The sequence below is a fragment of the Vipera berus genome (genome assembly GCF_964194415.1).
Source record: "Vipera berus genome assembly, chromosome: 4".
Classification (NCBI taxonomy): domain Eukaryota; kingdom Metazoa; phylum Chordata; class Lepidosauria; order Squamata; family Viperidae; genus Vipera; species Vipera berus.
This window is the reverse complement of record NC_138206.1, coordinates 2810215-2836990: the sequence shown is the minus strand read 5'-3', so window position 1 is coordinate 2836990 and position 26776 is coordinate 2810215. Positions and strand designations below refer to the sequence as shown.

The window sequence follows — 26776 nt, the reverse complement described above, 5'->3', positions numbered from 1 at the left end:
GTTTCCTTGCACACGTTACACTACCCAAGTAGGTAACGCCATCAGTCACCTAGTTCTGGTAATGCAATGTCTGCAAGAAAACAGCCATCCGAGAGCAACCAAGACCACCTCATTTCAACCCTGAGCTATAAATATTCTCCTTTACTGGGCAATTTCTAGATCAACTCCCAAAATTCTCAGCGATGAAATCCTAGGAACTGCCCAGATTGGTAAACCACTGCCAATACCTCAAATGATAAATGATGAAGTGAGGGGGGGGGGAGGAGAAAGAGTACTCCATTTATTCTGGCAGGAAACTTCACATTTTTCCTATTGAAAGCAAAAATAAATAAATAAATAAAAGAATTCCGTGCCGTTTTTGTATTAACAGGTCTGGCAGCTTAGACAACTATGCCTACAAAAAAAATATGAGCTCTTTAAATATTAACAGGAAACTAAAAATTGGGGAAAACTAATTAGGACATTGATTGTCTATAAAGACTGAATATTAAAATAATCAGGATATGTAAAAGCCAGGGGTAGGCAACCTTGGCTCTTTTATGACTCGTGGATTTCAACTCCCAGAATTCCTGAGCCAGCATGGGGGAAACTTTGGCCCCTTCATGACTCACGGACTTCAAATCCCAGAATTCCTGAGCCAGCATGGGGTAATTATGGGCCCTTCATGACTTGTGGACTTCAACTCCCAGAATTCCTGAGCCAGCATGAGGGAACTATGGCCCCTTCATGACTCGTAGACCTCCAACTCCCAGAATTCCTGAGCTAGCATGGGAGAACTATGGCCCCTTTATGACTCGTGGACTTCAACTCCCAGAATTCCTGAGGCAGCATGGGGAAAAATATGGCCCCTTCATGACTTGCGGACTTCAACTCCCAGAATTCCTGAACCAGCATGGTTCAGCTTGGAAACCTCTCCCTTTCCCCTCAGCATGGCTGGCTCAGGAATTCTGGGAGTTGAAGTCCGCAAATCATAAAAGAGCCAAGGTTGCCTACCCCTGGTATAAGCTAATAATTATTGATAAATGTAAGAATGACATTTTTATTTAATTGATATAATAAGAATTGTAACAGGAGACAGTAAATAGTAAGGGGAAAAGAGAGGAAATATTTAATGTAGTAGTTTGAGACTTGTATGAAAGATACTTGTAGGTCATTGAATTATCGATTAACTCAGCCGCCACGTTGCTTTTTAAATACTTCAATGTAAAACTAGAAAATCAATAAAACATTGAAAAAGAAAAAAGAAAAAAAAGAGCTCTTTCCAAATTTCCAAATCCGCGACGGCTTCGTCCAGCGCCAGCCCTGCCGGGCCCGGGTGGTTCTGCAGCCTTGGGAGTCTAGCAGGACTTCCCTTCGGTCAGCTGGCGGCCTGGTGCAACTCCTGCCTCTTCCTCAACTCTTCCGCCCGCTGCTTCTGATGTTCCGCCATGCAGGTCCGGAAACGCTGCACTGGCTCCTGGCACTTGCGCCAGTCCTGGTGTTCCGCCATGCACTCCATCACGGAGTAGTGGAAAGCGGCGCAACCGGTGCGCTGGATCATCTGGTCCAAAGGGTCTGCCTCTTCCTCCTCCTCCTCTTCCTCCTCCTTCCTTGCTTTCGTCTTCTGGCTCCAGCTGTGGCCGGACATCCCGGCAGATCTGGGGAAAGGAGACCACCCACCACCACCCATTGCTTTAAAAAAAAAATCCTTGTTGTAGCTACACGAGGGTGAAGCTACTCAAGCCAAGCGAGGTTATAACCCCCTGACCCAGCCGTTCTTCCACTTTTTAAAGTTAACTTTTAATTCAATTACAGGAAGTCCTCGTTCATCCAGTGACCGTTCAAAGTTACAACGGCACTAGAAAGAGAATAGCAATAGTACTTAGACTTATACAGGCAGTCCTCGGCTTACAACCCTTTACCAGCTGAGGACTTCAACTCCCAGAATTCCTGAGCCAGCAACTATGGTCCCTTTATCGGCTGTGGACTGCGACTCCCAGAATTCCTGAGCTATGGCCCCATTGCGACCTGTGGACTACAACTCCCAGAATTCCCGAACCAGCAACTATGAACCCTTTAACAGCTGTGGACTACAAGGCCCAGAATTCCTGAGCCAGCAACTATGGCCCCTTTAACAGCTGTGGACTACAAGGACCAGAATTCCTGAGCCAGCAACTATGGCCCCTTTATCAGCTGTGGCCTGCGACTCCCAGAATTCCTGAGCTATGGCCCCATTGCGACCTGTGGACTACAACCCCCAGAATTCCTGAGCCAGCAACCATGGTCCCTTTATCAGCTGTGCACAACAACTCCCAGAATCCCTGAGCCAGCATCTATGCCCCCCTTGGCGATGTGTGTACTACAACTACAGCTATTCATCTCCACCCCGAACCAACCCAGTGATGCCCTCGATATGATGTCCCGTTGTCTGGAAGCGGTACAGATTTGGATGGGAGAAAACAGGCTTCGACTCAACCCGGCCAAGACTGAGTGGCTCTACATACCGTCATCTCGTTTAGTCCAAGAGGCTCCATCTCTGACTATAGGAGGAGAGATGTTACCTCCCGTTGATAGAGCACGCAATCTGGGCGTCCTCCTAGATTCACGACTCAGCTTTGAAGATCATATTGGAGTCGTGGCTAGGGGGGCATTTGCCCAGATTCGCCTAATATACCAATTGCGCCCCTTTCTGGACCGAGATGCCCTACGTACAGTCACCCACGCACTCGTTACCTCCCGTATTGACTACTGTAACGCTCTCTACATGGGGCTGCCCTTGAAGACCACCCGGAGGCTTCAGCTGGTGCAGAATGCAGCTGCACGGGTTGTGATGGGAGCACCCCGATACTCCCACATTACACCCATCCTGCGTGAGCTGCATTGGCTACCGGTTGCCCTCCGGGTGAGATTTAAGGTGCTGGTACTTACCTTTAAAGCCCTACATGGCTTAGGTCCGGGATACTTGCAGGACCATCTGCTGCCGGGAACAAATTCCCATCGCCCAGTTCGCTCACACAGAGAAGGCCTCCTCAGGGTACCGTCAGCCAGGCAATGTCGGCTGGCAACCCCCAGGGGAAGAGCCTTCTCTGTGGGAGCGCCAGTCCTATGGAACCAGCTCCCCCCTGAGCTTCGGATGGCCCAAAACCTCCAATCCTTTCGCCGCGGCCTCAAAACACACCTGTTCCACCAGGCTGACCTGGACTGACAGGCATTTTAATTAATTTATATTTAGTATTTTTAATTCATTTTTTAAATTCTCTAATTTTATTTTAAGGGACGCGGTGGCTCAGTGGGTTGGGACACTGAGCTTGTCGATCAGAAGGTCGGCAGTTTGGCGGGTCGAATCCCGAGTGCCGCGTAGCAGAGTGAGCGCCTGTTACTCGTCCCAGCTTCTGCCAACCTAGCAGTTCGAAAGCACGTAAAAAGGCAAGTAGAAAAATAGGGACCACTCCGGTGGGAAGGTAACAGCGCTCCGTGCGCCTTTGGCGTCTAGTCATGCCGGCCACATGACCACGGAGACGTCCTCGGACAAGCGCTGGCTCTTCGGCTTTGAAACGGAGATGAGCACCGGCCCCTAGAGTCGGAAACGACTAGCACGCATGTGCGGGGGAACCTTTACCTTTACCTTTTACCTTTAATTTTATTTTATTGCACTGATGTTCTCAATTTCATTTTTATCTTGATTTCTGTACTTATTATATGTTTTGTTGTTAGCCGCCCTGAGTCCTTCGGGAGATAGGGCGGGATATAAATCCCATCAATAAATAAAATAAATAAACTCCCAGAATCCCTCAGCCGACATGGCTTCCGACAAGCAAAGTCAATGGAGGAAGCAAGGAATGCTGGGAGTTGAAGTCCACCGGTCCCAAAGGGGGCCCGAGTTGCCCGTTTCTGCCTTAGATCCCCAAACTACTTTATTTTTACCTCTTCGGCAAAGAAAACGTCGAGAAGGAAGCCTACCTCGCAGGATAGGAGCGACCACCACCAGCCGTGCCAGGTAGGCCACGCCGGCTCGTTTCCCGCCGCCCTCAACACCCCCGTAGCCCCGCCCACCTCCGCGAGCGCCTCCAACCGCCGCCTCCGTCTCCGCCCAGCGGCTTCCGTGGTGGGCGGCGCCCGGGCCTTCCGGGGGGGCGGTCCTTAGGCGGCGGCTTCCGGGGCGGGGCCGAGGCCGCTGCGAAGATGGCGCAGGCGCCGGTGCTGCGGATCCAGAGCGACTGGGACCAGGTTTTGAGGTGGGGGGAAGCCACGCCCACCGCGACGCCGGCCACGCCCCTCGGCCTCGCTGGCGTGCCTGGCGGGGAAGGGAGACCACCCGGAGATCCCTGAAGGAAAAATCAGGGCAGAGTCCGCTGTGGGGGGCGGGGAAAGCTGCCAAAGGCAAACTTGGAGCCGGTGGGCTTGTCTTGTGTGTGTCAATATAGACCCAGCCTTCTGGGTGCGGGAGTCCAAGGCAGAGAAGACATTGTTGCCCATCCAGCGTGCTCAGGGACTATACCACCCCTGCTTCACCTGTGGGGCTCCCCCCTTCTACTCCTCTGCCCGTTGATTGGTAGCCTTTTGGGATCCACTAGGAATCTTCTGGAAGGGGATCCAAAGGGGATCCCTGTTGCTAGGCAACGGATTCTTCCTCAGCCCCCCACCCCCCAAAAATATGTCCCCTAAAGTTGCTAAGGTTTCGGGAAGCACCAGGAGTCAATGAGGTCCAGTTCAACAATCCTAATCGTTAGTAATGTTAACAATATTCCTCTCTGAGGGAGACGGGTGGTTTAGAAATGGGACCGGTAAATAAAAAAATATGTATGTATGTATTACCCAGTTTTTTCAAACTAGACTCTGAGGCGGCTTGAATTCCGCATGGAAATGTCACCACCAGGAGTAGCTTTTTGCCCTTTCTTGCTTGCCTCCCCTCCCCTCCAATCTGTCAGATTCCAACTCGTGTCATTAACAACTAAGAGTGTGGGGTTGTTTTTTCTTCTACTTCCTAAATTTAGCCCAGGGGTCTTCAAACTTGGCCCTTTGATGACTTGTGGACTTCAATTCCCAGAAATCCTCAGGCGGTGTGCCTGGGTGAGGAATTCTGGGAGTTGAAGTCCACAAGCAGGGGTCTTCAAACTCGGCCCTTTGATGACTTGTGGACTTCAACTCCCAGAATTCCTCACCCAGGCTATGCTATGCTAAGTCCATTCCTACTCCTACTCCTACTCCTACTCCTACTGTATTCTATTCTATTCTATTCTATTCTATTCTATTCTATTCTATTCTATTCTATTCTATTCTATTCTATTCTATTCTATTCTATTCTATTCTATTATTTATTTTTATTACATTTATTACATTTATATACCGCCCTTTCCCGGAGGACTCAGGGCGGTTTACAGGGTAATTAAAAACCAAAAATACAAAAGTTAAAAACCAAGTTTAAAAAAGATTAAATTTATCCCTGTACAAATAAAACCCCAATTAAAATAAATTAATCCTCAGCCTGGGCCAGAGAGCTCGAAGAGCCAGGTCTTCAGGCCCCGGCGGAATGAACGGAGGTCGGGGGCAGTCCTCAGCTCCACTGGGAGCTGGTTCCAAAGGGCGGGCGCCCCCACTGAGAAGGCCCTTCCCCTGGGTGTTACCCGCCGGCAATCTCTTACTGGTGGGACTCTGAGAAGACCCTCCCTGTGGGAGCGCACTGGACGAAGGGAACTTGATGCCGGCAGCAGGTGTTCCCTCAGATACCCCGGACCCAAGCCATGTAGGGCTTTATAGGTCATCACCAGCACCTTGAATTTCACCCGGAGGGCAACCGGAAGCCAATGCAGCTCGCGGAGTAGAGGTGTTACATGGGAGTATCGGGAGACCCCCATCACAACTCGCGCGGCCGCATTCTGCACCAGTTGAAGCCTCCGAGTGGTCCTCAAGGGCAGCCCCATGTAGAGAGCGTTGCAGTAGTCCAAACGGGAGGTCACGAGCGCATGAGTAACTGTGCGTAGGGCATCTCGGTCCAGATAGGGTCGCAACTGGCGCACCAGACGAATCTGGGCAAAAGCCCCCCTGGTCACGGCTCCTATATGGTCTTCAAAATTGAGTCTATTCTATTCTATTCTATTCTTTCTACTCTATTCTATTCTGTATTTCTATTCTATTCTATTCTATTCTATTCTATTCTATTCTATTCTATTCTATTCTATTCTATTCTATTCTATTCTATTCTATTCTATTCTATTCTATTCTATTCTATTCTATTCTATTCTATTCTATTCCTTCAATTCTAAATTCTATTCTATTCTATTCTATTCTATTCTATTCTATTCTATTCTATTCTATTCTATTCTATTCTATTCTATTCTATTCTATTCTATTCTATTCTGTATTTCTAGTCTAGTATGGTCTATTCCGCTGTTGCTATAATCCACTTTTGACCCTATTCAGCTTTTCTAAGTTAGAAAACCACTTGCTGCCATTCAGCAGGGCTGTCTAGCATTCTCCTGGCTGGGGAATTCTGGGACTTGCAGCCCACCCATCTTCGAGTTGCCAAGTTTGAGAAAGACCGCAGCAAAACCCCATTTACTTTACAAGCCCGAAAGCCCTTGGCCGTCTGGATGCAAACAACAAAATCCTTTGAATTATTGCTTTTGTTTATGAAACGTGTATATCTCTCATCTCACGATCTCGTGATTCTGGGCTAATGGATTATTTCCCTTTTTCTCTCCCCGCACCCCAAAAATTTTTCTAGGAGAAATGAGGAGGAAGTTTGGCTGAGCTGCCGGACTCCAGGTGAGAGAGGAAAAAACCTGCCTCTCCTGCTGTTGTTGAACAATTCTGTCAAGGCGGTTCTTTCTTTTCCTCCATCCTAAATGTCTGTGGAGCTTCTCTGTCATTCCAGCTCATGGGTCACCCAAAGGCGTTTTATTTTTTTATTTTTTTCCAGGAGGCAACTGGACTTTCTTGTTTTTTCTTGGAAGATGTTTCACTTCTCATCCCAGCTCTGATTGGAGGGTGGAGAATGGAAGGATTTAGACTCCTTGCAGACAGCTGGTCATCTGCCTTCTTTTGGAGGGTCGTTGAGGCCACCTGGAGATTTACCTGGGTCCTCAGGGTCACCTGAGGGGTGCAAATGGGTGTGCTGAAAGCAGTTCCAAGAAGGCTCCACACTCATGTGCTCCATCAGGTGACCCCGAGGACACAGACAAGCCTCCAGGTGGTCTCAATGACTTTCGAAAAGAAGGCAAATGACCAGCTGTTGGCAAGGAGTATAAATCCTTCCATTCCCCACCATTCTATTCTATTCCATTCCATTATTTGATTCTATAAGTGATTCTGCATCTATATTCTATTCTATTCTATTCTATTCTATTCTATTCTATTCTATTCTATTCTATTCTATTCTATTCTATTCTATTCTTCTATTCTATTCTATTCTATTCCATTCCATTCCATTTATTCCTATTTCTATTCTATTCTATTCTATTCTATTCTATTCTATTCTATTCTATTCTATGCTATTCTATGCTATGCTATGCTATTCTATTCTATTCTATTCTATTCTATGCTATGCTATGCTATGCTATGCTATTCTATTCTATTCTATTCTATTCTATTCTATTCTATTCTATTCTATTCTATTCTATTCTATTCTATTCTATTCTATTCATTCCTAATTCTATTCTATTCTGTTCTGTTCAGTTCTTTCTATTCTATTCTATTCTATTCTATTCTATTCTATTCTATTCTATTCTATTCTATTCTATGCTATGCTATGCTATGCTATGCTATTCTATTCTATTCTATTCTATTCTATTCTATTCTATTCTATTCTATTCTATTCATTCCTAATTCTATTCTATTCTGTTCTGTTCAGTTCTGTCTATTCTTCTATTCTATTCTATTCTATTCTATTCTATTCTATTCTATTCTATTCTATTCTATTCTATTCTATTCTATTCTATTCTATTCTATTCTATTCTATTCTATTCTTTCCTAATTCTATTCTATTCTATTCTATTCTATTCTATTCTATTCTATTCTATTCTATTCTATTCTATTCTATTCTATTCTATTCTATTCTATTCCAGACAATACCACTTGTTCTTCTCCTTTAGGGAAACCAACTTTATATGGAACTCTGACCTGCCACGGTTTGAGCCCAGATGGGATTCCTGAAATTGTAGCCACTGAAGGATTTGAAGTCAGTGTAGTAACTAAGGTATTGTCTAAAATCGGAGCCTGGTGGCTTTCTCCCCCCCCCCCCCAAAAAAAATCACGTTCCGTGGAAAGGCAGGCACATTTGTGAACCAGAGATCATGTCATTTGATGCATAGCCCTGTAGTTTTCAACCTTGATGACTTTAAACTACCTGGACTTCAACTCTCATTCTGGGAGCTGAAGTTCAGACAGTTTAAAGTCGCCTTGGCTAAGTGGGAAGGTAAAGCAGGTTGGCTATGCAGGTACAACTTGTATGTGAGACACACTGGAGGGACACCTATTATTATACTATGCTAAAAATCCACCGTGTGTTCTGAGACCTGTTGAGAGAACCTGAGATAAAATAATATAAGCAATGGGAGAGGAGGTCAAGTTGGATCTAGTGGTTAAAGCGCCAGGTTAGAACCCAGGAGAAGGTGAGTTCTAGTTCTGCTTTGGATATGAAAGCCAGCTGGGTGACATTGGGCCAACCACCAGGAGACGGTGAGTTCTAGTCCCACCTTAAGGCATGACCAATCAGACACGACCAATCACTTTCTCTCGGCCCAACCCACCTCGCAGGGTTGTTGTGGGGAAAAATGGGAGGGAGGCGCATGAGGTATGTTCATTACCTCGAGTTACTTATAAAAACGATAAAGGCAGGGATTAAATAAATAATAAATTAAGCATGACACCCTCTTGCCTTTTTTGGGGGGATGAAACCGTTGCGTGCCTGCTGACTGAAAGCTCGGCTTGACCTCTCAATTTTTTTTTAACATTTTGTGATGAGTGAAAGAATGAACGATTGAACGTCGAGACGATCTGCTTCTGGCCAATCTTAATTTTTGTACCCTATTTTCCTTTTTCTACCCGCTTCAGAAAAGTCTGCTCGTCTCCTGCTCGCGGGAAAACAAAAAAACCTCTAGCAAATTTCTGGCAGCCTATACTGCCTTCTGCAGGATCCATCAGAAAAGTGTACGTATTCTTTTACCGCCTGGTTTCGAAAGGCTATTAAAGGAAGTTAAAGGCAGGATAAAAAACAAAAAACAAAAGACCTTATGGTTTTTACCAAATCCATGGCTGGTTTTATTACCGCGACGTTGGCTTAATGACCTCTGCGGTCACATGGCTGACCTGTTTCCCAAACGTCGTGACACAGGGCCGGAATGGGCAGGCTTCATTACGGTCGTATGTCAAGGACGACCTGAACTTCCAGCAGCAGAAGTTAGCTTAGCTGAATGTCGAGACTCTAGAAAGGGTACAGAGAAGAGCAACAAAGATGATCGGGGGACTGGAGGCTAAAACATATAGGGAACGGTTGCTGGAATTGGGGATGTGTAGTTTAATGAAGAGAAGGACGAGGGGGGACAGGATTAATTTAATTTAATTTAATTTAATAATTTAATTTGTATACCGCCCTTCTCCCGAAGGACTCAGGGCGGTGAACAGGGCAATACATAATAAAAACCAGGATACAAAAATTAAAAAGTAATTAAACTACAATGCCCGTAATAAATTAATACATATTAAAAATTAAAACCGATTATAAAACCCAGCCCCAACCCATCAGACCAGGCCAGCTTGTTCAAAAAGAAAGGTTTTGAGATCACGCCGAAAGGAGCGAAGGTCGGGGGCTGTTCGGAGCTCAACCGGCAAGCGGTTCCAAAGGTCTGGCGCGCCCACAGAGAACGCCCTCCCCCTGGGGGCCACCAATCGACATTCCTTGATCGGAGGCACCCGATAGCAGTGTTCCAATATCTCAGGGGCTGCCCCAAAGAAGAGGGAGTCAAGCCATTCTCCAAAGCACCTGAAAGCAGGACAAGACGCAACGGATGGAAACTAGTCAAGGAGAGAAGCATCCTAGAACTAAGGAGAAACTTCCTGACAGTGAGAACAATTAACCAGTGGAACAACCCGCCTCCAGAAGCGGTGAATGCTCCAACACTGGAAGTTTTTAAAAAGAGACTGGCCAGCCATTTGCCTGAAATGGTATAGGGTTTCCTGCCTTAGCAGGGGGTTGGACTAGATGACCTCCAAGGTCCCTTCCAACATTATTATTATTATTATTATAATCTTGAAAGCATCCCCCATGCCTTCATGGGTTCCTTCTAAGGACCGTGAGGTTGAGGTAGGACTGTTCTGGATCACTTTCTCACGCTTCCTGTTTTCCCAAGACTGAGGAGACACTTTCCACTCTCCCTCTAAGATTAAAATAAATGAACAGAATATCAAAATTGGAAGGGACCTTGGATGTCTTCTAGTCTAGCCCCTTGCCCGTGAAGGAGGCCCTATACCAGGGGTAGGCAACCTTGGCTCTTTTATGACTCGTGGACTTCAACTCCCAGAATTCCATGCCGGCTCAGGGATTCTGGAAGCTGAAGTCCACGAGTCATAAAAGCCAAGGTTACCTACCCCTGCCCTATACCATTTGAGATAACCAATTTCTTCTTCAAAATCTCCAGTGATAGGAGAGGAGAGAGGAGAGGAGAGGAGAAGAGAAGAGAAATACAGAATAAAATGGAATGGAATGCAATAGAATAGAATAAATAGAATAGAATAGAATAGAATAGAATAGAATAGAATAGAATAGAATAGAATAGAATTAGAATAGAATGGAATAGAATTAGAATGGAATGGAATGGAATGGAATGGAATAGAATAGAATAGAATAGAATAAAATAACAGAGTTGGAAGGGACCTTGGAGGTCATCTAGTCCAACCCCCTGCTCAGGCAGGAAACCCTGTACCATTCCAGACAAATGGCTGCCCAGTCTCTTCTTAAAAACCTCCGGTGTTGGAGCATTCACAACTTCTGGAGGCAGGTTGTTCCACTGGTTTATTGTTCTAACTGTCAGGAAGTTTCTCCTTAGTTCCAGGTTGCTTCTCTCCTTGATGAGTTTCTATCCGTTGCTTCTTCTCCTGCCTTCAGGCGCTTTGGAGAAGAGGTGGACCCCCAACTCTTCTTTGTGGCAACCCCTGAGATACTGAAATGCTGCTATAATGTCCCCCCTTGCCCTTCTCTTCATTAAACTATTTCTCACCTCTCTTGTTCTCTCTTTAACTTTAGATCACCTGTCTTGACATTTCGAGCGGAGGTGGGCTCGGAGTATCCACCAGCGCGGACGGCACGATGAAAATTTGGCAAGCCGCTAACGGGGAAATTAGAGTAAGTCTTGTTTCTCAACCTCAGAGGGGTGGACTTCAACTCTCCAGAATTCCCCAGCCAGCCTACGTGGCGTGAGTCGTTTAACAACCTTGCCTTGCTTAGCAACAAAAGCTTCCGGTCCCAGTTAGCAAGGATGCCTTCCCGTTGCGACCGTGGGCTCAATTCCCTGTCTTTTCAGAGGAATTTGGAAGGTCACGTATACGATGTGAATTGCTGCCGTTTTTTCCCGTCGGGCATCGTGGTGCTAAGCGGAGGGATGGACGCCAGGCTGAAGATCTGGTCTGCAGAAAGCGGCAGCTGCGTCGCAACCTTTCAAGGACACAAAGCAGGTACAGAGAAGCGAGCGTTGGAGTCAGCCCAGCGTTGCGTTGAATGAAGCCGGCTGCATATCTGGCTGAGGTTTGTGGAACTGCATCTCAACTGGGTCAATCGGTTGGGCGTGTAGCAGACAGAACATAGAACATCATCAGAATTGAAAGGGACCTTAGAGGTCTTCTAGTCGAACCCCCCCCCCAGCTTAAGCAGGAGAGCCTAGACCATTTCAGATAAATGGCTGTCTTAAAAACCTCCAGTGATGGAGCACCCACAACTTCTGGTGGCAAGCAGTTCCACGGGTTAATTGTTCTCATTGTCAGGAAATTCCTCCTTAATTCCAGGTTGCTTCTCTCCTTGACTAGTTTCCATCCATTGCTTCTTGTCCTGCCTTCAGGGGCTTTGGAGAAGAGCTTGACTCCCTCTTCTTTGGGGCAGCCCCTCAAATACTGGACGGCTGCTATCGTGTCATCCCTGGTCCTTCTTTTCATTAATAAGAATAACACAGTTGGAAGGGACCTTAGATCAGGGCTTTTCAACCAGTGGTACGGGTACCACCTGTGGTACCTTGACACCTGGCAGGTGGTACGCGACCATCCTAGAAAAGTGGCAGCGGGGGAGGGGAATGAGCTGAACTGGGGGCTGCACCGCACAAGCCCGAGCGAGAGACGGCTGGAGCTGCAGGGCTGTCGGGGCTCAGCGGAAGCGCCAGGATCAGCGCCAGGCTCCAGCCGGAGCTCGGCACTAATCCTGGCGCTTCTGAGCCCAGAAGAAGCGCCGATCAGCTGGAATGTTGCATCATCTCCAGGGTCTTGTGATTTACATTCAGATGCTTGGCAACTCATTCATATTTATGACGGTCAGAGTGTCCCAGGGTCATGTGAAGGGACCAAAACCTGCTGCAACCACCCAGCAGACTGGGGGGGGGGAATAAAAACCAAACACCCCCCCAATCCTGCCAATCCTCAACAGAAATGCTTACAACAATGAAAACCTCAGACAGGAGGAAGACCGCTGCCGGGCGGGCAGGCAGGTGTCTTGCTCGGCTGTGGCTTGGGTGGGGGTGTCACTTTTTTCAGGGCCATTGTAACTTCGAACAGTCACTAAGCGAACTGTTGTAAGTCGAGGACTACCTGCATTTCATCACCTTTTTCCTTTTTTGGGGGGGGGTCATCAAATTTTTTTTTATTGAAAAGTTTTACAATACATTTTATCTTTAGCAAAACAAAACCCCTCCCAACCCCCTCCCCTCCCACCCTCTTCCCACTCCCCAACCCTCCCCAACCCCTCCCTCCCTTTCCCCCCCCTCCCGACTTCCCAGAGCTGAGTACAGGGTATAAAAATACAAACAATCATAATCTAACTTATGCAAACAATCCTAAACTATTTAAACTATCGCACTTTAACTCATATAGATAAACTCCAAACATATATATATCATATCAGTAATTATTCGAATGCAAAATAATACTTTTTAGTCCCATATTTGCTCCGTGGTATCTCTCTGTTACAAATAGTCTTTCAGGTGCACTAAGATCTTTACCATATCCTCGAAATTAAAAACTTTACAGTCCATTCTTCTGTAATCAGTAATTCTACCTTTTTACTAGAATTTTTGACACCATGCTAGGCGACTGGTGGTACTCGGGTGTTGCCGTATCCTAAAAGTGGTACAATGGGTGAAGAGGTTGAAAAGGCCTGCCTTAGAGGTCTTCTAATCCAGCCCCCTATGCCATTATTATTATTGTTATTATTACTATTATTATTTTGACGAGCTGTCCGAAAGCAGAGCTGAGCCCCGGCACCTAGCGAGCAGTTAGGTGTGAACGGTCTGGCAACGGAGGTGGCCGAGCCAGTAGCTAAATATTTCTCTTTTATGATCCGGGAGGAATCCTGGACACAGCCATTGTGGAGAAGGGCAGGAATGTGGTCTCCAGCTCAAGGGACGGCACAGCGCGCCTTTGGGATTGCGGCCGATTGACCTGCCTGGGCGTTGTCGCCGACTGCGGCTCTCCGATCAATGGGATTGCTCTGGATGCAACAGACAATTCGTTAAACTTGGGATCCCCTGAAGAACTTCCCAGTAAGTGATCCTATTGCAATGAGTTGCGTTTTTTTACTTCTAAAAGCAGGGCGAAGCTCTTTGTGTCTCTTTGAGTCGTGCCAAAAACCCGCACCTTGTTTTGGGAACGCCCAGTTGGCTGGCTTCTAGCGTGGTGCCTGGTGAAGCAGGGGTGGATGGAAACTGTAGTCCCTGAGCATGCTGGATTGGTTCCGTGCCTCTTCCCAAGGGTGCTTTTCAATGAGGCCACTGGACTTCATTGTTTTTCTTTGAAGGCGTTTCCCTTCTCATCCAAGAAGTTTCTTCAGCTCGGACTGGATGGTGGGAAATGGAAGGATTTATACCCCTTGCAGAAAAACTGGTCATTTGCATCATTTTAGAGGGTCGTTGAGGCCACCTGGAGGTTTATCTCTGTCCTCGGGGTCACCTGAGTGGTCCAAATGGGTGTGGAGCCTCCTTGGAACTGTGTTCAGCACACCCATTTGCACCATTCAGGTGACCCCGAGGACAGAGATAAACCTCCAAGTGGCCTCTACGACTCTCTGAAAGAATGCAAATGACCAGCTGTCTGCAAGGAATATAAATCCTTCCACCCTTGACCATCCAGTCAGAGCTGAAGAATTGTATTATTAATTTGTTGATGTAGATGGTGAGAACTCAGATAGATAAGACGTGTATCCTGAACATTAGATCTTGTGATGAATTGTGATAAAGGGAATTGGGGGGGTCATTTTAAATTTGGAAATGTTAAATATTAAACGTTAATTTTAAATATTAATGGAAAATTAAAATCGGGAAAAATTCACTAGGGTCATTGATTGTCTAAAAAGATTGAAATTTAAAACAGTTTATATATATAAATAAATACACACACACACACAGACACATATATGTAAACTAAAACTGCATAAATATAAGAAAGTTATTTTTTTATTTAATTGGTGTAATAAGAATTGTATTAATTTAAATACGAGACAGTACATACTAAGGGGAAAAGAGAGGAAAGAAACATTTAGTGCAATAGTCTGAGATCTTTTTTTTTTAATCCCATTTATATCCCGCCCTTCTCCAAAGACTCAGGGCAGCTTACAATTTAAGCACAAACCAATGTGCTTAGCAATAGCCTTCATTCTATGTATTATTATTATTATTATTATTATTATTATTATTATTATTATTATTATTTATTCAATTTGTATAGCGCCCTTCTCCCGAAGGACTCAGGGCGGTTAACAGGGCATATATAAATAACAATACAAAAATTAAAAAGAAATCCGGAGCTCAACCGGCAGTTGGTTCCGAGAAGGCCCTCCCCCTGGGGGCCACCAGTCGACATTCCCTGACCGGAGGCACCCTGAGGAGGCCCTCTCTGTGGGCACGCACAGGGCGGAGGGGAGTTGACGCCGGCAGCAGGTGGTCCTCGAGGTACCCCGGACCCATGCCATGTAAGGACTTAAAGATCATAACCAGGACCTTGAACCTCACCCGGAAGACAACTGGTAGCCAATGCAGCTCGCGGAGCAAAGGTGTAACATGGGAGTACCGGGAAACTCCCAAGACAACTCTCACGGCCGCATTCTGTACCAGTTGGAGCCTCCGAGTGGTCTTCAAGGGAAGCCCCATGTAAAGAGCATTGCAGTAGTCCAGACGAGAGGTCACGAGCGCATGAGTGACCGTACACAGGGCATCCCGGTCCAGATAGGGCCGCAACTGGCGCACCAGGCGAACCTGGGCGAAAGCCCCCCTAGTCACGGCCACTATATGATCTTCCAAGGTAAGCCGTGAATCTAGGAGGACTCCCAAGTTGCGAGCCCTATCCACGGGGGGTAAGAGCTCACCCCCCATAGACAGCGATGGAACATTTTGAATGTCCCGGGATGCCGGAATGTACAGCCACTCAGTCTTGTCAGGGTTGAGTTGAAGTCTGTTCCTCCCCATCCAGACCCGAACCGCCTCCAGGCAACGGGACATCACATCGAGGGCATCACTGGGGTGGTTTGGGGTTAAAATGAAAAGTTGGGTATCATCGGCATATTGATGATACCCAACTCCAAAACCATGAATGATCTCACCCAGCGGTTTCATGTAGATGTTGAACAGGAGAGGCGAGAGGACCGACCCCTGAGGAACTCCACAAGCGAGAGTCCTAGGGGTCGACCTCTGCCCTCCTGCCAACACCGACTGCGAGCGTCCCAGGAGATAGGAGGAGAACCACTGAAGGACCGTGCCTCCCACTCCCAATCCCCTGAGACGCCGCAGCAGGATACCATGGTCGATGGTATCGAAAGCCGCCGAGAGGTCTAATAGGACAAGGACAGAGGAATATCCTCTGTCCCGAGCCCTCCAGAGATCATTCACCAGAGCGACCAATGCCGTCTCCGTGCTGTACCCGGGCCTGAAACCCGATTGGAACGGGTCTAGATAATCCGCTTCATCCAGGACCAGGGGAAGCTGATGCGCCACCACACTCTCAACAACCTTCGCAAGAAAGCGAAGGTTGGAGACAGGACGAAAGTTGTTCAAAACAGCTGGGTCCAGAGCAGGCTTCTTGAGGAGAGGTCTCACCACCGCCTCCTTCAAGACGGCGGGGAAATTACCCTCACTCAAGGAAGCCGATATAACTGCCTGGAACCAGCCTCGTGTCCTCTCCCGGGCTGCATAAACCAGCCAAGAAGGGCACGGGTCCAATAAACATGTGGTGGAGCTCAACCTCCCCATAATCCTGTCCACTTCCTCAGGGGTTACAGAATGGTAACAGTATATGCCTGCTTATTAGGGCTTTGGACCCCGCCAAGCGGCATTATTACAAAGTCAGCTTATTGCCCCCAACAATCTGGGTCCTCATTTTACCTACCTCGGAAGGATGGAAAGCTGAGTCAACCTTGAGCCTGGTGGGACTCGAACCTGCACTAATTGCAGGCAGCTGGTTAAGCAGTGGGCTAATGCTTAAGGAGGCATTAGCCCACTGCTCCACCAAGGATCTGTACTAAAGATAATTGTATGTTATTGAATTATTGACCAACTCAGCCGCCAGGTTGCTTTTCAGACATTTAAATGTAAAATTGGAAAATCAAGAACTGAAGAAGCTTTGTGGATGAGAAGCGAAACGTCTTCAAGGAAAAACAAGGAACTCTAGTTGCTTCCCGGAAAAAAAAATAACCACCTTTGGGACAATCGTGACCTGGATGGTGGAGAATCTCCATAGACACCGAGTGTCTTCTTTGCCGTGGACTCCTGCACCCAGAAGGCTTGGGTCTACATTAACCCCAAGACCCCTAAGCCAAGTCCACGCAGTCCAAAGTTTGCCTTTGGGTACCACCCCCCCCCGCTGCCGCCCCGCCCCCCCAGGGAGACTTACCCACTAGACTGGATAACTTTTAAGACTTGCGGACTTCAACTAGAACTAGAACTCCCATTTGCCTGGCTTTTAACCTGATGCCTTAACCACGAGACGATGCTGGCTGGCTGGCTGGCTGGGGAATTCTGGGAGATGAAGTTCACCAGCTTTAAATTTGCCCGGTTTGGAGCACACACACCCCCGGTGTATCCAATTCAGAGTGAGGAATTCTGGGAGTTGAAGTCCAGCAGCCTTAAAGTTGCCAGGTTTGGAGACCTCTGATACAGGGATTAAGGCCCGAACGAGGCTAGCAGCCAGGCAACTGCACCTCCTACCTAGGCCAAACCGTCTCTCTTTCCAATCCAGGTGAGCGCGAAGTTGGCACGGAAGGAAAGCTGTTGCTGTTGGCCCGGGAGGACAACAAATTGCAAGGCGTGGGGTTACAAAGCAGGCAGCCGGTAAGATTTCTCCCCCACTTGGGATAAAGCGTGGCTCTGTTTTCTTCCTTCGTCTTGGAAGCCCCGGATTGCAAATGATCTCAAAGGAAAGGCCATTTTGCTCCTCAGCCGCTCAGGTGAGTTTTGCCTACGATCTGGCAGGTTAGGAGGTAGCAGCCTTTGTGAGGTGAGCTGAGTTCACTTTTGATTTATCTGTTCTGTTCTGTTCTGTTCTGGTCTGGTCTATTCCATTCCATTCCATTTTATTCTAATTCTATTCTATTCTATTCTATTCTATTCTGTTCTATTCTATTCTATTCTATTCTATTCTATTCTATTCTATTCTATTCTATTCTATTCCATATTTCTATTCTATTCTATTCTATTCTATTCTATTCTATTCTATTCTATTCTATTCTATTCTATTCTATTATTATTCTATTATTATTCAATTCTGTATTTCTGTTCTATCCTATCCTATCCTATCCTATCCTATCCTATCCTATCCTATCCTATCCTATCCTATCCTATCCTATCCTATCCTATCCTATCCTATCCTATCCTATTTTCTCTTCCATTCCATTCCATTTTATACTCTCTTTTACATTCTATTCTATATTCTATATTCTATATTCTGTTCTGTTCTATTCCATTCCATTCCATTCCATTCCATTCCATTCCATGAAGAACTCTACTTTAAGAGGAGAATATTTGCAGCTGGGGGTCAAAATGAGGGGTCCTTGGTGCTCTCTGAGCTGGGTGTTTTTCTTGCAGACGTTTCATGACCCAGCTAGGTAACATCAGTGCTAGAAGGAAGTGGGGTTTGTGGAGGAGGAGGGGGAGGGGGAGGAAGAAGAAGTAGGCTGGGGTCCTTGGTGCTCTCTCACATGGGTGAATTTCTTGCAGACATTTCCTGACCAAGCTAGGGAACATCATCAGTGCCAGAAAGGAGTGGGGTTTGCGGAGAGGAGGAAGAGGAGGACTGTGGGGTCCTTGGTGCTCTCTGAGCTGGGTGTTTTTCTTGCAGACGTTTCATGACCCAACTAGGTAACATCATCAGTGTTAGAAGGGGGAGGAGGAGGAGGAAGAGGGAGGGAGGGAGGGAGGGAGGGAGGGAGGAAGGAAGGAAGGAAGGAAGGAAGGAAGGAAGGAAGGAAGGAAGGAAGGAAGGAAGGAAGGAAGGAAGGACTGTGGGGTCCTTGGTGCTTTCTGAACTGGCTTGTTTTCTTGAAGACGTTTCATGACCCAACTAGGGAACATCATCAGTGTTAGAAGGGGGAGGAGGAGGAGGAAGAGGGAGGGAGGGAGGTAGGGAGGAAGGAAGGAAGGAAGGAAGGAAGGAAGGAAGGAAGGAAGGAAGGAAGGAAGGAAGGAAGGACTATGAGGTCTTTAGTGCTCTCTGAGCTGGGTGTTTTCCTTGCAGACGTTTCATGACCCAACTAGGGAACATCATCAGTGTCGGAAGGGGGTGGGGTAAGATGAGATTCCAGACCACTTTTTTCCTCTGATTTCTTCCTTAGATTTTTCTTTTTATCGGTTCGGATGCTTTCAACTGTTGCACCTTCCTCTCCAACACGTATCTGCTGGGAGGGACGCAGGATGGGACCATATACCAGCTGGATGTGAGAAACACCAAGTGAGTTTAGATTCCCGGCTGCTTTGAAATGGCTGGTGTGTGTGTGTGGGGGGAAAAATCCGGCAACTGTTTCCTTTCTTCCCCCCCCCCATTTTTATTTTATTTTATTTGAAACGTTGAGATACACAAAACTCCCCCAAAAAGGAAAAAAGATACAAAAAGCAACACAAGAGCAAAACTGTACAAAAATGTGCAAAAGCCCCCAAAACAAGCATAGACATAAATTGTACCCCTCCCCAGTTGAATACTGATAAATACATTTCAGAGATGATGATATATAATAATAATAATAATAATAATAATAATAATAATAATAATAATAATAATAATAATAATAATAATAATAATAATAATAATAGCGTATAGTCAAGGCTATGGTCTTCCCAGTTGCAATGTATGGCAGTGAAAGCTGGACCATAAGAAAGGCTGAGCGCCAAAGAATGGAGGCCTTTGAACTCTGGTGCTGGAGAAGACTCCTGCGAGTCCCTTGGACTGCAAGGCGATCAAACCGGTCAGTCCTAGAGGAGATCCACCCTGACTGCTCTTTAGAAGGCCAGATCCTGAAGCTAAAACTCAAATACTTTGGCCACCTAATGAGAAGGAAGGACTCACTGGAGAAGAGCCTAATGCTGGGAAAGGTTGAGGGCAAGAGAAGAAAGGGACGACAGAGAATGAGGTGGCTGGATGGAGTCACTGAAGCAGGAGGCGTGAGCCTCAATGGACTCCAGAAGATGGTAAGAGGACGGGAAGGCCTGGAGGAACGTTGTCCATGGGGTCGCGATGGGTCAGACATGACTTCGCAGCTAACAACAACAACAACAACAATAATGTTGGAAGGGGCCTTGGAGGTCATCAAGCCCAACCCCCTGCTCAGGCAGGAAACCCTATACCATTTCAGACAAATGGCTGTCCTTTTTAAAAGTCCCCCCCTCCCCTTGCGAAGCTTCATTTGGCTATTGGTTTTATCCGTGAACCATGTTTCCATAGGCGGCTAGTCCTCAACGTATTGCCACAATTGAGTCCCAAATTTACATCGCTAAGCGAGACATTTGTGAAGTGAAGTTTGCCCTACTTTACGACCTTCCTTGCTACAGCTGTTAAGTGAGTCACACGGTTCTGAAGTGAATCCGGCTTTTCCCCCCTTGACTTTGCTTGTCGGAAGGTCGCCCAAGGGGATCACGTGACACCTCCCCTGGGACACTGCGACCGTCGTAAGTATGAGTCAGTTGCCAAACGTCCGAATTTTGATCCCGTCACAACGGGGATGCTGCAGCGGTTGTAAGTGCGAAAAATGGTCCTGAGTCATTTTTTTTTTTGGCGCCATTTTAACTTCGGTCACTAAATGAACTGTTGTTAAAGCGAGGACTTTATTCCCCTTCATTTGCATGACCAGGAATGCTTGAGAATCTCTGTCGAATGTTTAAATATGGGATTCCTTGTCCATTTTCAGAGCTCCCGTTCGAGTGATCCAGCGATCCGGAGCCCCAGTCCTCTCCCTGATGCCTTATAAAGATGGGTTTATTGCCAGCCAAGGTAATTTTATGCATTTTTTTATTTATTTAGTCAGGAAATGCAAATGACTGCTCAAGGCAAAATAATAATAATAATAATAATAATAACAACAATAACAATAATAACAATAACAACAAACAACAACAACAACAACAACAACAACAATAATAATAATAATAATAATAATAATAATAATAATAATAATAATAAATAATGTTGGAAGGGACCTTGGAGGTCATCTAGTCCAACCCCCTGCTCAGGCAGGAAACCTTATACTATTTCAGACAAATGGCTGTCTTCTTAAAAACTTCCAACATTGCAGCATTCACAGCTTCTGGAGGCAGGTTGTTCCACTGGTTAATTGTTTTCACTGTCAGGAAATTCCTCCTTTAATTCTAGGTTGCTTCTCTCCTTGACGAGTTTCCATCCGTTGCTTCTTGTCCTGCCTTCGGGCGCTTTGGAGAATAGCTTGACTGCCTCTTCTTTGTGTCAATTTATTGTTAAGATACTTAACAAAGTTTATATGAGCGGCCTTAAAGTCTTTTGAATAAGGGTTCTTTCTTTCTCTTTCTTTTCTTTTTCTTCTTTCTTTCTTTCTCTTTCTTTTCTTTTTCTCTCTTTTCTTTTTTCTTTCTCCTTTCTTTTTCTTTCTTTCATTTCTCTCCTTCCTTCCTTCCTTCCTTCCTTCCTTCCTTCCTTCCTCTTTCTTTCTTTCTTTCTTTCTTTCTTTCTTTCTTTCTCTTTCTTCTTTCTTTCTTTCTTTCTTTCTTTCTTTCTTTCTCTTTCTTTCTTTCTTTCTTTCTTTCTTTCTTTCTTTCTTTCTTTCTTTCTTTCTTTCTTTCTTTCTTTCTTTCTTTCTTTCTTTCTTCTACATTTGGGCTAAATTAGGGTTTGTTTTCAATATCTGTATTTGTACATTCTATTATTTATGTCACTGTTCACCGCCCTGAGTCCTTAGGGAGAAGGGCGGTATACAAATCAAATAAATAAATAAATAAATAAATATATGCCACCCACCTCACTATCCAGCCGATTCTCGGGGGGGGGGCTTGCCAAAAACAAACAGCCAAACAATTACAAGTATAAAAACAAGTACAATGATAAAGGTTAAATGCAGAGCTTCATTGCTTCCCTCTTTGCAGGTGACGGAACCTGTTTCGTTATGCAACAAGACCTCGATCACGTTCTTGACCTGACCGGACCGGACTGTGATCCTGTGTACAAGGTATGTTTAAAACACAACATTCAGCACAATCTCGCTTGAGCAAAGAAAGGACGTATGGAAGGGGAAAATCAGAATCAGGGTCCTATTTCCCGAAACAGGGAAGGAAGCATTGGGATAAAAAATCAAGATTTCTCTGCCTGGCAAGACGATGAAAATGAAATTCAGCGGTGAAAAAAGTAAGGTTTTACATCTAGGCAAGAAAAACCAAATGCACAGGTACAGTACTATAGGCCACCGATGGGGAACCTTTTAGAGACCAAGTGCCCAAACTGCAACCCAAAACCCACTTATTTATCACAAACTGCCAGCATGGCAATTTAACCTTGCTCAATAGTAGCAATTGCGAGAGGGATCTCGGACTCCTAGTGGACAATCACTTCAATATGAGCCAGCCGTGTGCTGCAGCTGTCAAAAAAGGCCAATGCAATCTTAGGCTGCATTAACAGAGGGGTAGAATCAAGATCACGTGAAGTGTTAATACCACTTTACAATGCCTTGGTAAGGCCACACCTGGAATACTGCATCCAGTTTTGGTCACCGTGATGTAAAAAAAGACGTCGAGACTCTAGAAAGGGTACAGAGAAGAGCAACAAAGATGATTGGGGGACTGGAGGCTAAAACATATAAGGAACAGTTGCTGGAATTGGGTATGTCTAGTTTAATGAAGAGAAGGGTGAGGGGTGGCATGATAGCAGTCTTCCAGTATCTCAGGGGCTGCCCCAAACAAGAGGCAATCAAGCTGTTCTCCAAAGCCCCTGAAGGCGGGACAAGAAGCAATGGATGGAAACTGATGAAGGAGAGAAGCAACCTGGAATTAAGGAGAAACTTCCTGACAGTGAGAACAATTAACCAGTGGAACCACCTGCCTCCAGAAGCTGCGAATGCTCCAAGACTGGAAGTTTTTAAGAAGAGACCGGACAGCCATTTGTCCGGAATGGTATAAGGTTTCCTGCCTGAGCAGGGGGCTGGACTATATGACCTCCAGGGTACCTTCCAACTCTGTCATTCTGTAAGGCTCTCCAGCTTGAGCAGGGGGGTGGACTAGATGACCTCCAGGGTCCCTTCCAACTCTGTCATTCTGTAAGGCTCTCCTGCTTGAGCAGGGGGGGTGGACTAGATGACCTCCAGGGTCCCTTCCAACTGTCATTCTGTAAGGCTCTCCAGCTTGAGCAGGGGTGGTGGTGGACTAGATGACCTCCAGGGTCCCTTCCAACTCTGTCATTCTGTAAGGCTCTCCAGCTTGAGCAGGGGTGGTGGTGGACTAGATGACCTCCAGGGTCCCTTCCAACTCTGTCATTCTGTAAGGCTCTCCAGCTTGAGCAGGGGGGGTGGACTAGATGACCTCCAGGGTCCCTTCCAACTGTCATTCTGTAAGGCTCTCCAGCTTGAGCAGGGGTGGTGGTGGACTAGATGACCTCCAGGGTCCCTTCCAACTCTGTCATTCTGTAAGGCTCTCCTGCTTGAGCAGGGGGGGTGGACTAGATGACCTCCAGGATCCCTTCCAACTCTGTCATTCTGTAAGGCTCTCCAGCTTGAGCAGGGGGGGTGGACTAGATGTCCTCCAGGGTCCCTTCCAACTCTGTTGTTAAAAAAAAGGAAAAGGGAAAAAAACCGCACTTAACAAACGTCTCATTTAGCCACAGAAATTTTGGGCTTCATTGTGGCCGTAAGCCGAGGAACATCTGTAATTCAAACGGGCAGGAACCATATGAGAGTTGAGATGTTTTTTCTGGGTTGTTTGTTTTTTTCTAGGTAGCCACCTGGGGAAAAGAAATCTACACTTGCTGCCGAGATGGGATAGTGAGGAGATACCAGCTTTCCGATCTCTGATCGGCCTGGAAATTTCAACAACGGACTGCAAATCCTGGATTTAGTTCCGCAATTCCTTTCAGCGCCCATTTGGAAAGGTGCCCACGGGGCGCCCGGTTTCTTGTTATACTCGCGTTTCTGAAGCTCGGCCCCTTTAAGAAGGGTGGACTTCAACTCCCAGAATTGTCTAGCTGGGGAACTCTGGGAGTTGAAGTCCACCCCGTCTTAAGGGGGCCGAGCTTCAAAAAAACACTGGCTTATACAGTCGCTTGAATAGAGCTGATACAGGGGTCTTCCAACTTGGCCCTTTTATGACTTGTGGACTTCAGTTCCCAGAATCCCTGGCTGGGGAACTCTGGGAGTTGAAGTCCACAAGTCATAAAAGGGCCAAGTTTGAAGACCCGCCCTCCCCCCCCTGACCTGACAGATATGACTTTAAGAAGACCTCACCTGAACTCAGGGCTGACCAGAGACTTCCTTGCCGAGACAAGACACACCTGTCTGAAAAATGTGCTTTGAGTAGCCAGGAAGGTTTCGAGTTTAATTAAAGACCACTTTGCATTTGGAAAAAAAATCACTCTGGGTTTTGATTTTGATTTTGTTTGGATTCTTCTAAAGCCCGGGTGAAGGAAGTGACGGCAGGAATTCCTTTTAGGTTGCCCCTTTGGATGGCAAGGACCCTGGCCCTTGGCAAAACTTGAGAAATCATAAAAATCCACTCATGGAAACCCAAACAGAGGCTTCTTAAAGGTACAGCGCTTTATTTTCGATTGAAATACATTTAAGTTCCCTCACTCTCCCTCAAATTTGGCCTGGAAAGCAGAATGACGGAGAAAGCTTTTGATTTACAGAATAGAATACAGAATAACAGAATACAGAATAAGGCCTTGGTAAAACCCCACTCGGAATGCTGCATCCAGTTTTGGTCGCCACAATGTAAAAAAGATGTTGAGACTCTGGAAAGAGTGCAGAGAAGAGCAACAAAGATGATCAAGGGACTGGAGGCTAAATCAGGAACGGTTGCTGGAACTGGGGATGTCTAGCTTAATGAAGAGAAGGACAAGGGGGGACATGATAGCAGTTGTCCAATATCTCAGGGGATGCCCCAAAGAAGAGGGAGTCAAGCTGTTCTCCAAAGCGCCTGAAGGCAGGACAAGAAGCAACAGATGGAAACTCATCAAGGAGAGAAGCAACCTGGAACTAAGGAGAAATTTCCTGACAGTGAGGACAATTAGCCAGTGGAACCACCTGCCTCCAGAAGCGGTGAATGTTCTAACACTGGAGGTTTTTAAGAAGAGACTGGGCAGCCATTTGTCCGAAATGGTATAGGGTTTCCTGCCTGAGCAGGGGGTTGGACTAGATGACCTCCAAGGTCCCTTCCAACTTTATTATTATTATATTATTATTATTATTATTATTATTATATAACTTTTATTCATAAAACATGAAACTCAGTCAACTGAACACTCAAATTGACTGGCAGTAATGGTTGGCACAGGCTGCTGCCAGCATCCTAGGTATCTTCCAGGTATCTCCTTAAAATGGAAGATGTTCCGAGTAGCGCAGTTTTTTGCAGCATTGCTGGAGTTATTGCAGGAAGCTGCAATTTCTTGATGTCTTTTGCAAAGTTTTTGGACATCGATCCCAGAGCCCTGATGACAATGGATGTCACTGTTACACGTTTCATCCATAACCGTGCAGTTTCGATGGCCAGGTTGCGGTATTTTGTAATTTTTCCCAGTTCTATTTCTTCGACTCTGGCATCTCCTGGTGCAGCGATATCAATCAACTGTACGCTTCGGTTCTCTATGACTGCGATATCTGGCGTGTTGTGTTCCAAATGGCGATCTGTAGTTGTTATTATTGTTGTTGTTGTTGTTATTATTATTATTATTATTATTATTATTATTATTATTATTATTATTTTATTATTATTATTATTATGTCATAAGTTCCTTCTTTTCACTGCTGTTGTAAATTCGGTCACTAAACGAATGATTGCATGTATGTCCAGGACTGTACGGGCAGCCCTCGACTCACCACCGTGACCGTTCAAAGTTACAATATGCACCGGGAAAAGTGATTGAGGACCGTTTGGCACAGCGATGACCGCTGCAGCTTCCCCGCGTTCACGCGATCCGAATTCAAAGGCTTGGCAGTTGGTTCAGAGTTATGACCGTGGCTGCGTCCCCCTTTTTGCGGCCTTTTGACAAGCAAAGTCGACGGGGAAGCCGAATTCACTTAACAACCGGCCTACTAGCAGATCAACTGCAGCGATTCACTTAACCAACGTCTTGCTTAACAAGAGATTTGGGGCTCCCTTGTCGTCGTAAGTTGAGGACTGCCTATAAACAGTTAAAGACATGGGAAGCTTTCCAGGAAAAACTTCCCCCCCCCTCCTCCTCCCTCCTCCGGTCTGTAGTTGCTGATATATCTGAATTGTGGATAAAGTACCATCCCATAATTATGTTTTCCCAGACCTAGTCTGTCTTTAGCCTCCCGCCCCCCCTCCTCAAAAGCTCCATTACCCCCTTGGCTTTTAAGTCACTGCAGGAGCAAAGTGGCTGAAGGGTAAACACAGAGAGCATTTTGCAGCCACGTGTAAAGAGTCTAAAGAGGTCATAAAAAGAGGTTTTGCAAAGGGTCAGACATTTCTTGATTTCAAAGTCAACAAACACCCCCCCCAAAAAAAGCTGCAATTACCAGGCCAGACTGCATGCCACCCCCCTCACTCCACCGAAGCTGAACAATGTGCATGCAGCTTTACTGATTTTTTTACAGTTGTTTTCAGCACTAAGCACCCTCACCCTGGGAAAAAAATGGGACAGAAAAATATTATTATTATTAATTTAATTTCTATACCACCCTTCTCCCGAAGGACTCAGGGCGGTGTACAGGGCAATAAAATGCAATAAAAATACAATATACAAAAGTTAAGATAAAAATTAAATAGAATAGCCCAATTACAGTAAAAGTTAATTAAAATTACAATTAAAATACCTCAAACCCATCAGACCAGGCCGGCTTGTTCAAATAGGTGAGTTTTCAAGTCACGGGCGGAAGGAGCGATGGGTGTTTCATTCCTCCTCCTTGCCGGATCTGTGATAGGCTTCACACGTTGTGTGCAAA

At 46.1% G+C, this 26776-nt stretch overlaps 2 protein-coding genes across 6 annotated transcripts; one reads left to right on the top strand and one right to left on the bottom strand.

Annotated features, from left to right (window-relative positions):
* Positions 1 to 1082: 1082 nt before the first annotated feature.
* COA4 (cytochrome c oxidase assembly factor 4 homolog) lies at positions 1083 to 4089 on the bottom strand. 3 transcript variants are annotated; one of them, XM_081327905.1, is made up of 2 exons: positions 3904 to 4089; positions 1083 to 1637 (listed from the first exon to the last, which is right to left on the bottom strand). In XM_081327905.1, exon 2 carries the CDS (start codon positions 1625 to 1627, stop codon positions 1358 to 1360), a length of 270 nt encoding a protein of 89 aa, XP_081184031.1. In that variant the 5' UTR covers positions 1628 to 1637; positions 3904 to 4089; the 3' UTR covers positions 1083 to 1357. The 3 variants fall into 3 exon arrangements, with proteins under 3 accessions (XP_081184031.1, XP_081184033.1, XP_081184032.1); XM_081327907.1 differs by having other exon boundaries at positions 4033 to 4052; XM_081327906.1 differs by having other exon boundaries at positions 3940 to 4034.
* A 15-nt stretch (positions 4090 to 4104) lies between these two features.
* PAAF1 (proteasomal ATPase associated factor 1) lies at positions 4105 to 25587 on the top strand. Of its 3 annotated transcripts, XM_081327850.1 has the most exons (12): positions 4105 to 4214; positions 6704 to 6744; positions 8070 to 8173; positions 9031 to 9126; positions 11219 to 11317; positions 11496 to 11646; positions 13518 to 13712; positions 17395 to 17486; positions 18986 to 19101; positions 20552 to 20634; positions 21756 to 21838; positions 23591 to 25587. In XM_081327850.1, the coding sequence occupies exons 1-12, from the start codon at positions 4162 to 4164 to the stop codon at positions 23666 to 23668; spliced, it is 1191 nt and encodes a 396-aa protein (XP_081183976.1). In that variant the 5' UTR covers positions 4105 to 4161; the 3' UTR covers positions 23669 to 25587. The 3 variants fall into 3 exon arrangements, with proteins under 3 accessions (XP_081183976.1, XP_081183977.1, XP_081183978.1); XM_081327852.1 differs by lacking the exon at positions 6704 to 6744 and having other exon boundaries at positions 4164 to 4214; XM_081327851.1 differs by lacking the exons at positions 20552 to 20634; positions 21756 to 21838; positions 23591 to 25587 and adding an exon at positions 18372 to 18512 and having other exon boundaries at positions 18986 to 19085.
* Positions 25588 to 26776: the final 1189 nt, after the last annotated feature.